We start from the raw sequence: 12,617 nt of genomic DNA on the forward strand, positions 1-12,617 counted from the left end.
AAGGAAGGAAGGAAGGAAGGAAGGAAGGAAGGAAGGAAGGAAGGAAGGGAAACAAGTGTGTTCTGACCACTTTATATCACAGGAATGTAAACAAACAGAATCAAGTCCTTCTGTTAAAAAAATCTTCATCTTAACAGCACACTGTCCCCCAATTGAAATAATACCCATGGATCTTAAGTCTGCTACCCTTTTGTATCAATTCATCACACCAAAGTGTTTAATATTGTGGTACTAACACGAGGATAAACATAGGGGCCAGTGGAATGTCTCAGAGAGTCTGTATCTCATAGAATAATAATTACTTTTGTTAAGGGTACCAATATCTTTTACTGGGTAATACATAATCATTTCAAGAAACAGTTCAGGAAAATTGGCTATCCATATGTGTCCATACATAAATAACATAATGCCCAAATTGTCTGACTATTATATCCCTTAGAGGCAAACAAAGGAAAAATGTTTTACATTTACTTTGGCATTGATTTCTTAGATACAATATCAAAGACACAGACAACAAAAGAAATGGAAGAAAAATTGGACTGCATTTTTTTAAGCTGCACATTTAAAGGCATTCTTGACAAAGAAAAGGGCAACCTGCAGAAAGAATAACAGTGATTATCTGTTGATAAAACAGAGAGTTTCTGACACTAACAGTCAAACCAAACATTATCTAAATATTAGAAAATGACTTAAACTTTCTTCAAAAAGGATGTATGAACACACAAAACTCACTCAAAACACTCAATATTACTAGGAAAAAAAACCTGTAATGAGTTATTGCCCATTTGGAGTCTTATATATAAAAATGATCTGATGTTGGCCAGGACATAGACTCTTACATATGCTTGGTGGGAATGTTAAATGAACACTAGAAAATTGAAAAACAATTCAGTAAATGTGTGCAAATAGAGGTATCATAGGATTCTGATGCTCCTCTTCTTAGTGTACACCTACTACGAATTAAAACCAGAGTCTAGAAGAAATACATGTATCTTTATGTCCACGATAGCATTTTGCATATTGTTAGTATGCAACATGCATCTAACTTCTATTTAGCTATGTAAATATACAAGTCCTTGATAAAAACAGTAGAAATGATAACAATTGCTTAATCCTAGCTTTCTTGTGAAAATTAGAGAAGCATTCCACATTGAAATTATGTGTTAATATTTGCTCTAAAAGTTGTTCTAAAATCTTTTTTAGAGTCAATTACTTCTTTTAATTTTATAATAGGTTAACCTCAAATTTATTTATTTTTGTAAAATGTACATACATAAATTTTACTATGCTAGTTATTTTTTTACTTCTTTATTTGAATAGTGAATGTGTTCATATTTTTGTGTAAGTGCTAGTAATAGCTATTTCCAGAATGGATTTTTATCTCTCAAGCAACCACGACTTTATTTTACCCTTGCACAGATTTGACATAGAAAGGCCTTGCATAGGTAGTATGGTAGAATGTTTGTTCTTTTATGACTAACTTGTTATCATGATGTCTTAAACGTTTATGTGAACATAGCAGGCCACAGTGTATGATAATTGCAAATAAATTTCATCTTAATTTTTAAAGGTGTTTTGTGTCTTCAATTCATAACAGAAAACCATTGTAAAAAATCTCTAATTTCAGACTTCTACATTGGGACTATTAATGTACAGTTGAATTTACTTTAATTAATTACTTTATCTCACTGATTAGAAGTAAAGTAGAAAACATTTTAAATATGCTACATTCAGCTATCCCAAAACTTTCCCAATTTACCATTTCAATTTCCTATTCAAAGAGAAAGAAAAGAATATATTATAAGTGTTTATGTCCATCAATAAACTGAGAAAAAATTATGTGTAGATGTGGATAATTTTGACAAGCAGATCATTTTTTTTTGCATCAATTACAAACAGAAATCTGTGACCTAAGATATTTAAGAGTTATCAATTATTATTTAATTTAGCCTAAAGACATGAAGTACTCAACTTAACTCATTAGGTAGTGATGAAGTCAAACTGAAAAACCTGTTTGGTGGCAAACACATCATCACTTTATATCATTAAATCCAAACAGTCCCAGAGGTTGGAATCTAAATGTCACGATGTTTTCCAAGGGTCTATTTTTCCTGAAATTTAAGCTGCTGCCATTCTATGTTCATTAAGCTGTGACTGGGCATTTGGGGGAAAAAAGACATTAAAAGATAACATCTTCTTTATATCACATACCTCTCTCTCTTTTTTTGTACAAATACAAGATGAGTAATCTGGGCACAATAATTGAAAAAATTATTAGAAACATGGCCACAATCCAAGGAGAGCTGAATTTGTAGGAGCAACCTAAAGAAACAAAGTGTTAAAATCACTGATTATTGGTTGGTTGCAGGCATAATGTATTATTCAAATGCTAGTGTCTGTACCCCCATATCTGATTACAATCTTGATTCTAAGAATTTCCTGTCCCAATGTTATGTAAACATGACTCCCCAATTATTTCCTGATTGGTCAATAAGGCTAGCTGATCAGCCAATGAGCGAGCAATGGGGAGAAGAGGGCTGGACTTCCTCCCAGTCAGGAGAGGGGGAAGGAGAGAGAAGTGAAGATTCTCCATGGGAGAGAGTCCAAGAGATACCATGAGAAAATACTTGGAGGCCTGAGGGCTACATCAGTACTACAATGAAAGTATCACTGGGATTTTGGCTGAGAGGTAGCCAGATTAGCTGAGAGTATTAGAGTAATACTGCTAAGTTGTTGTGCCCTTAAAGCTTGTTAAATAAATATAATAGTCCAGTCTCAATTGTTTGGGAGCTTGCTGCATTACGAGAGAAACTGCAACACTCTTGTACAAATTCACCAACAGTTAGTAGAAACGTTGAATTAAGAAAAAAAAGACAAGTTCTACATTTAATGTCATCTTTCTGTATGTATTTCAAACAGTGCTAAGGTCAAGAAGTAAAAGATCAGAAAACTGTTGGTTACAGGAATGAAAAACACAGCTGACTATAGGATGGGGATGGTCTCAGGTTGAGAACAAACATATTTAGAGAAGACAAATCAGATTTGTCTTTCTCTCACCCATCCATCAGTGGGCTAATTAGACAGCAGAATATAATGTTCATGGTTGTAATTGTCATTTGTGAAATATTACGTTGTTTCTTTGATGACTAGAGGTGTCAAAATTCTCAGTAATGTCTTGGAAGCAGAATTTATGAACACAACGAAAAGACATTCATTATCAACTTGGCACCACACCAGAGATGCAGGAATGATTCATTTCGCTGAAATTAAACTAAAACCACATTGAGATTCTATCTCATCTTAGTGTGTCTATCATTAAAAAAAAGAATTGACAACAAATGGTGACATTGATTTTGAGAAAGAGTGACTCTTAATTCACTGTTAGCAGGAATGTAAACTGATGCAGCCACTATGAAAATGAATGTAACGTTTTCTCAGAAAACTAAAAGAATTACCGTATTATTCATATCTATCATTCATGAACACCTAAAAGACTATTGTGCTACAGAGATACTTGTAAATATATGCTTGTTGCTATTCTAATAGCTGAGACATGAAATTAGCTTGGACGTTAATCAACTGATAATAACATGTGGTACATATACACAAAGGACTTTTCTTCAGCATAAAAGTATAAAAATTGTAGCATATGGATGTCACTAGAAAGTTTATATTGAGTGTGGTAAGACAGGGACAGAAAGACAAATGGCATATGTTGTCTCTCTTATGAGTATCCTATGCTGAAAAATTTTTTTTTATTTGTGTGAGTGTAAGTGAGTGTGTGTGTGTGTGTGTGTGTGTGTGTGTGTGTGTGCTCTTGTGCAGGTGGAAATCAGGTGACAACTTCTAAGGGTTAATTTGTCTTTCTATCATATGGGTGTTGGGGATGAAACTCAGACCAAAAAGCACCTCTATCTACTGAGCCATCTTGACTTTTGTGATTTGTATGTTTTACTTAGAAGTTTCTGTGGTGATCTCTCTCATTCTCTCTCTCTCTCTCTCTCTCTCTCTCCCTCCCTCCCTCCCTGCCTCCCTCTCTCTCCCCACCCCCATGTTGTGTGTCTGTATGTGTGTGACAAGAGCTTCAGAGAGTAGGAATAGTGTAACTAATATGATATGTAAGTAGTAGTGAGGAATACTGTAGGTGAAAAATTTAAGCTGGTTGCTGATTGGAGATTGATGAAAATAAGGGCGTACAGGGAAGATTAATCAATAGTAATGATGTTCTTAAAAATCATATAGTAACATATTTTGGAAGATAAATAAAAGCAATTTTAAAATAGTTTGAATGATGGTATTCTGCACAGATGGATAATGCAATACCCATTCTGTGTAGGTTATTAAGGGAAATACTTATGTATATATGGGGTATCTCTCTGTGCTGCTTGTCAGAGAGACCTCAGAGCCTCTCAAAACTATATAAACTATAGTGATTGCTCTTGAGTTCTCACCAGAACCTGGTAGTGAAATACTATTACTGAATAGGCCACACACTTTCACCGCAAGACAAAGAGAAAAAAGAGAGATGAAATTGAACTGAAAGCTTCTTCAAGACTGGTAGCTTTCCTAGCGGTAGCAATTCCTTTTCTGGATGCTGGGAAATAAAAGCCATTGGTGGTATGACAAGTGTATTTGTATGATTTATAAGTATTTTATCCTATTATTAGTGTCTGTATGATTTAGGTTTAGTATTTAATTTTTATGTTCATAATTTTGATTGGTAATTCTTTATTAATAATAGTTAATTAAATATATACAACTTAGATTATAAGCCTTATTAATTATAAAGCTTTTGGATTAAGGTTTGTCAGAGTGAAGTCCCATTAATTGCTAGCATCTTATGATGATACAATAATTTCTACTATTAAATCAACTCTGCTTCCTTTAGAATAATCTAGAAGCACTTGAAGATAAGATAAATAATGTTACCAGCTAAAGATGCATCATAGATAAAGACTTAATAATTGGAGGGGATTTGGTGGGCAAATGCCTATTTAGAAAAGTTCTGACTACAAGAGGGTACTGATATTTTGAAGAAGGAAATACGTTCAATTATGCAGTTCAATTATATGTTCAACTATGATGAAGAGAAACAGCAACAAAAACTCCATTTGTGTAAAAATGTAGGTGGTATCATGAAGTGAAAAAGCTAAATATGTGTTTGTTTTTGCCAAACATCAATCAACAAGAATAAACATAGTGAGTTTGTGATTTCTGCTACGTGGGTCAGATACAGTTTTGGAGAATAGGATCAGTTTTAGCTCAGACAATCGAGTTCAGGGCAGAAAAGCAACTGAAAATGAAAAGGGAAGAAAATGAGTAGCAAAGAAACTCAGAAGTGCCAACACCCAAATCCTTAACTAATGAATAAGCTATAAATGAACCTCGGGGGCCTTGAATATGCACTGGAAAGCTAGAGCTACGTATGAGTCAATGTGTCAGTTCATTACTAAAATTAACACACTCTTAAACCCTAAACAAGTTTATACTTGTGTTTAAAATTTTCTAATTATCCTCCAGGTCCACTTCCTCTCAATATAGCTCTGGCTACGAATGGCATTTTTCCAGATAGGAAAAGAAAACCTATATAGTTCAACTGGCATACTTCTTTCTATAGGTTCAGTTTTCCTTGTGTTTCACTGAAGGAATCTTTTGCAGGCATTTCTGCAATGCACAGTTTAGGACTTTACTTTCCACCCTCAATAAGCTCATTGGAATTTAAAAGTCAAGAAAGAAGGATGTACAGATGTTGGATATTGAGTATTAAATAACTTTTCAATTTTTTCTGTATCTATCACTACAGCGAAAGGAAGTTTCATCTATACTAATGCAAATGAAGCACAGGCTTTTAAAGATAATTATAGACCAAGATAAAGATAAAGATATATGTGTCTAATGTATGATCCATACATTTATAATATCCTTCCAGATAAGCTTCTGGATTGTCATTCAGCATTAGCTACCTTTCTTCTTTGCATCTCTCATCCTGAAAACTTACTTACCTTCTAGGATTTGTAGTTTAGTACTAGGCATTATGATGAAGAGTGTCATCATAGTCAGAATTACACCAACAATCATATTCCAAATAAAATTCCAAGAAAACATTTCATCTGAAATAGAAAGCCACACATTTTACATATCAAGTATGCAGAGTGTTTGGACCAGCATTATTAGGAATGGTGAATGCAAGACATCTCTAATACTATCTCCTTGAATTGGTAAGTTTAGGGCAGTTTGATGAGACAGATATGAACTGCGTGAAAAGTAGGATAGGTATAAATTAGTATGAAGTTGGCGAAAAGAATGAAGGGCACTCTCTCTGACTGAAGGAGAAGAGGTAAAGACAAACTTTTCTCTCCCCTCCACAAGGTTCAGACATAGGATTTCTAGGGAACTAACACAAAGTTAGTTCAAACTCAGTGCTTCAGTCTGTCTAAACTCCCAGGACACATGAAATGCCAGGGTTCTCACTGAAGGATGGTAAAACTATGGGTCTAAAGAGTAGAAACAATAAAAACTCAGGTATGTTGGTTTGTTTTTATGTCAACTTTACAAAAACTACACAGATCTGGGAAGAAAGAATATCAGCTGAGGAATTACCTCCTTCAGGTTAGAATATGGACATATCTGTTAGACATTTTTTTTAAACTGATGATTAATGTTGGAGAGAGGAAATGATGAATGTGGGAGAACTTCTCCCACTGGTAAGATGTGACAAGACTGGTCAGCTGGTCCAGGTTCAATGAGAAAACAAACTGATAAAGCCATGGAGAACAATCTAATAATCAACTTTTCTTTATGTTCTTACCTCTACTTCAGTTCTTGCCCAGACTTCCCCTAATGATGGACTGTGCCCTGAAGTGTAAGGCACATCAATCTTTTCCTCACAATTTGCTTTTGGTCATGGTGTTTATCACAGTCATAGAAAGTAAACCATGACATCAGGAAGACTTATATTTGACAAGGTAGATTTAAGCAAAATTTAGGAATGTCTGTCTCTGTTAAAATATATAACATACTATATATTGATAAAGGGAACAGGTAGTTAATCAAGAAGATATAATTTTTACAGATGTATGCGCATCACATATTGATGTAGTTAATTTATTTTTAAAATTGATATATAGTCATGACATTTAGATCCAGGTTTAAAAATTTGATAATTTAATAATCACATTTTACATACTCCCCTTCCCTTCCCTTCATTTTCCTTTCCTCATTCTTCTCTTCTACAGCAAACATGTGATATCCATATTTCTAAATTTGTCTTATTTCATTTTATGTAACTAATGACTGCACTTGTTTTCCAGCAAATAATGCAATTTTTCTTCTTTATGTTTAAATAAAATTACATACCACATTTCCCTACCCACTTATGTACTCACAAGTTGTCTATTATAAGCGATGCAGTAAATATAGGTGTGTATGCACTACTGGAGTCATTTGTTGTACATAATTAAGTGGCATATATGGAGTATAGCTCATATAAGTTAATTCTATTTGCAGACTTTATAAATAATTCAAAAAGATTTATTTATTTTATTCTATGAATATGAGTGCTTTGCATATATATATGTATCTATCTATCCATTTATACTGATAAACACATACTTGTGTATGTGTGTATGTGTTGTGTGTGTGTGTGTGTGTGTACATGTATAGATATATGAGCTATGTGCATGCCTGGTCCTCATGGACATAAGAATAGAATATGGGAATCCTCTAATAAATGGAATTAAAGATGGTTGTGAGCCACAATGTATGTTCTAGGAACTAGAAACTGAACATGGATCCTCTGTAGGTATCACAAATGCTGTTAACCAATAAGCCATCTCCCCACCCACCTATTGCAGTTTTTTTTAAACCTCAACATCTATTTCCATAGTGGTTAGAACAGTGTACATTCTCACGAGCACCATTAAATGAACCTATCTCTACAATCAGGATCTGTAGTTGATTGTATTTGCTAGATTTATTACAATAGCTGACCTCCAATTATACTGCAGTCTTAGTAACAAAAACAACTTTGTTTTATTTTTTATAATGGCTAAATAATATCCCATTATATAAATAATTTTTTTCAATATCCATTCTTCGATTGATAGAAATCTAGGTTATTTCTGACTATTTCCTGGATATTGTGGGAAAAAACCAGCAATGAACATGTGCAAGTAAGTCTATAGTAAGATGCATATTCTTTGGGATATATACCCAAGAGTGAATAATATGACACATCTAGTTTTAGCTTTTTTGTAATTTTCACACTGATTTCTACAGTGATTTTACCAGTTTGCATTTTTTACCACCAGTAATAATAATTCCCCCTTCTCCACAGCCACACTAGCATTTGTCATATTTTTCTTTAGCCATTCTGACTGACATGAGATCTCAAAGGTGTTTTAATCTACATTTCCTCAATGGCTAAAGATGTTGAACATTTTCTTATGCGTTTCTTAGCCATTTGTATTCTTTTACAATAAATACTATTGATAAAACATTTTAAAAATGAGCATCAATATAGCTAAAGATCAAAAAACATCAAGCAACACTTTAGGACAAAACCCAGAATTTTGTACACTAAAATCTCCAATATTAGGAAAATGATGAAAGAAATGAATCTAGCAAAGGCAATTAATTGGACAACAGATCAGATGATAAATAAAATGAAGGGAAATTAATGGCCTAAAACCAAGTGAAGAAATCATGTAAGATTTGTTTCAAGTCTAAATTACATAAAATGATTATTATTTCAAGAGTGAATACATGAATTATACCTGGTAGAACAATGCTTGTGCTTTCCTTTTGGCCTGTTAGGGGGTTCCAAAGGCAACAGGTAACATTCCTGAAGGAGCTGTCTCTAAGGAGAAGGGTTATCTTCATATTGAACAGTTTGTCTCTGTTCTGTGAATGAGATTTTGATGCAGCTGGAATGACCTCTCCTCTGCTGTCTCTCCATTCCAAGTGAGGCCGTGGGAACCAACCTCCTGAGTGACACTCCACAATTACACCTTTGGTAGTAGGAGGATGAACAAGAATTTGAACCCGGGAGTTCCCAGCTGGTTGTAAACAAAGAGAAACCAGTAGCACACAGTGAATGGAAAGAGAAAAAGAACCACTCCTCCTCCATGTTAACTCCAGTGTCTGCAGATATAAAGATTGTCAAAACTCTGTTGGTCTCCAAATGATAGAATAAATCAATTAAAAGAGAAAGCACCAGGTAGGAAGGTAGGGAGACAAAAATTCAATTAACAACTTGTTCTAAATAATTCAGGTGAGGAAAGTTTTCTTTATCTCATTTAGTTTTCTTTCAGTAAAATATTTGCTTTTTATTAATCGAAACTGCTGAGTTAAATCTTTAGACTATAAAAATCAACAAAACCATATAAGATTCAATTCCTTGTAGAATTTATGAGTAACCTTTTTTCTTATATGTAATTCAGTGAATGAATTTAGAAATTGCTCTCAGAGGAATCTATGGTTACCTGTAACCTTGACTTCTGTGATGTGCTCTTCATAGAACTTGCCATTTTTGAAGATGCAATGATATTGCCCATCATCATCAGGATTGACATTAAAGATCCTGAGGGTCACTTTCCCTTCTCCAATGGCATCCTTCAAGAGTTCTGTTCTCTCCACATATTTGGGGATAATTTTTCCAAACATGTCTTTGCCATCCTCATAGAGATAAATAGGTTGTGTATAGTGGGACCGGAACCAGCGAATCTCCATGTGCTGGGCATTTTGTGGTGGAGACAACTGACAGCTGAGCTCAAGCATTGTACCAACCGGAGCCACAATTGTTTCCTTTAGTCCAGTCACTGTGAACACTTCTGGGAAGAGAATTAAGAACCAAAACATGAGAGCTTTGCTCAGAGAAGTCCTCTAAATTCCCCCAAACACACAAACACATTTTTTTTCTGTGGGTTAACTTTTTTTCAGCATACCTGAAAAAAGTTCTCATTTTATATATGACTTCAGTGGTGACTCATCAACTGTTCCCCTTCAGAAATGTGAATGATTTCCATTACTGCTAAATGGTTGTTAAGATAATTTCTTTCAGCTTAGTAGTTGACTCTTCTTTCATATTATTTCATTCTTTCTCTGAGTGATTCTAAGTTTTCTTATTCTTTAAATGAAGTGAGACTTTGTATGTGATTTTATTCATAAGCTTTAAAGTTTTCAATTAAATATTCTTTTTTATTTTATAATTTTTTTATCCACTGCATACTTAAATTTATCCTTGAGACCTTATACTGAACCAGGTGGGGTGGTGCACATAGTTAATCCCAGCCCTTGGGAGGCAGAAGCAGATAGATGTCTTCAAGTTTGAGGCTAACCTGCTCTACAAAGTGAGTTCTAGGAGTTCACAGTTCTAGTTACAAAGGAATGTAACACAGGGAAACCTTGTTTAAAAAAAATCCTACAACTGCTGCCATTTTCCTAAACCAGTATAATTTCTAACTACATTCTTAGATGTATTCTTTTATCTACAGAAAGGTGTAGCTCTCACCTATTATCAAAGACTACTTTTCGAAGCATATGGATAATACTACAGAAATTCTCAGTACACCAAAATGCAGAGAATCAGAGAATGGTGGGGTACACAGATCTGATTAATACATCTACAAAATAACTCCTATACCTATGGCATAAGGAATATCACAGAATATAGGTGTAGGCTCACAATTTGGGGCCGATTTATTGGGTTCTTTTACCTATCACCCTTCTTAATCTTATTCCATCCTAATCCCTTCCAATCCTAAACACTAGGAAGGAGAGAAAGAAGGCTATTGGGGAAAGGGCCTATAGACTTCTTTTGACTATTTCCTGCTGATTAGGGTATCAAGTTCCTTGGGGGCAAGTACAATCTTTATTGTCAGAATATCTCCCACTAGCAACCAGCAATTCAGCAAACAGCAACCCAACAATCCAGAAATCTAGAAATTCAGCAATCCAACAACCCATAAATCCAGCAATAACAAAAATAGCAGCAGGAACAAGCAGCAGCAGGGGCAGTAGCAGGCAGAGCAACAACCACTACATGCCCTTTCAGGGATCTCACATTTATACCTTCTCTGGAGTGTAGAAAGATTCTTTTGTCCTGTATGGAAGAATAACATGCCAATAAAACTGCTGTTGTCCTATTAGCTTAGGCAGAAAATATGGAGGTGGAAGTTCTGGTACACGGAGGATTCTGAGGGAGAGACAGGTGCAGGAGTGGATTCACCCCAGACAGAGGAAGACAGATAGTCACTTGCAACTGGGGACTAGGTAACCATCCATTTGGCAGAACATAGAATAAAATAATGGATCATTAAGTTATGATCTAGTAGGACAGACATAAAGCTTTGGTCTAGGCATTTGAGAATATGTAAGAAGTTTCAGAGTCATTATTTTGGGGAAAAATGGACAAATGGAAAACCCCAAGGTTACAGATGGCAAAGGCCATGATAACACAAGAGTCCCCAGAATTTAAAACATAAAATATCTGCAAGTGGCAAAACTTACACCCCTCTTAGAGCAAGAGACAAATCATAGTTAGTGGTTGTGGACCATCTGAAGAACCCTATATCCTGCACCTGGTATTAAAAACTTATTCACATAACATCACTGAGATTTTAAAGAAGCAAAAATTTTCATTACATATGGGTGATAAAACTGTAGGAGCCAGAGGACCAGGATTACAGCTATGAGATGATGTTTTCTATATAACAGTATAGCTGGACCCATGAAACTTCAACAATATAGTCACTTAAGTAAGACTAGAATAATAACAACACAGGTTGACATGGTTATGTAAAAGGGGAAAATCTCACAAAGTTTCACCTTTCGATGAAGAGTTACAAGCAATTAATAGTTCCTGACAAAGAGAAGAATCAGTCTTTTCCATGAACCAACCCCCTCATAGGTTACTCATTCCCAAATAGTCAGTCTTAAACACCTATATATATGGTCAACACTAAAAGGACTAAGTAGGGTATGTGTGTGTGTTTGTGTGTGTATGTGTGTGTGTGTGTTCATGTGTGTGTGTTTGTAGGACAGAATAGACCATGGATTTGAACCAAAGATTGGGGACATGGGTGATGCTTAACCTTGAAAGGCTGAAAAGGCAGTGGTAGAAATGTTGTAAATATAGTATGTACATACAAACATATGTTAAATTTTTTGTTTCCTTTATGCATTTTTAAATTATGGAATTTTATTTATTTATTTATTTATTTATTTATTTATTTATCTATTTATTTTATTTTTTATCAGGAAGATAGAATAAAATGTTGAAACCTGATCTTCCAAATATCCTCATGCTAAGACAATTTTTGTTTTGTTTCACTTTGTTTTTGAATATAACTAGACCTCAGCAGATGATCATTTGGATTCCAGAGTCAAAACTTTCAAATACAATTCTCAATTTTCCTATAGTTGATCAGTACTTGGCTTAACATATTTTTGAGTTTATAAAAAAATCTTAAAAGGAAAGATAATAAAACTTTTTCAAATGTGGACTAGAAAATTCAACCAACATTGTAAATCCACAAATCAATTCATCAATGTGAATAGGTCCCTTGCTCTAAAAGTGAAAACACACACACACACACACACACACACACACACACACA

At 34.5% G+C, this 12,617-nt stretch overlaps 1 protein-coding gene across 1 annotated transcript in view; it reads right to left on the bottom strand.

Moving 5' to 3' along the window:
- LOC114637442 (putative selection and upkeep of intraepithelial T-cells protein 1 homolog) overlaps window positions 1-9,858 on the bottom strand; it is a 13,480-nt gene extending 3,622 nt beyond the window's left edge. Inside the window, exons 1-3 of the mRNA XM_028785666.1 lie at window positions 9,483-9,858; window positions 8,775-9,056; window positions 6,003-6,110 (exon numbers count right to left, since the gene is read on the bottom strand). Of these exons, the coding sequence (XP_028641499.1) occupies window positions 6,003-6,110; window positions 8,775-9,056; window positions 9,483-9,858 (766 nt within the window). The remainder of the gene's footprint in view (window positions 1-6,002; window positions 6,111-8,774; window positions 9,057-9,482) is intronic.
- Between the last annotated feature and the right edge of the window lie 2,759 nt (window positions 9,859-12,617).

The sequence above is a fragment of the Grammomys surdaster genome, unplaced genomic scaffold (assembly GCF_004785775.1).
Source record: "Grammomys surdaster isolate TR1022 unplaced genomic scaffold, NIH_TR_1.0 100, whole genome shotgun sequence".
Lineage (NCBI taxonomy): Eukaryota > Metazoa > Chordata > Mammalia > Rodentia > Muridae > Grammomys > Grammomys surdaster.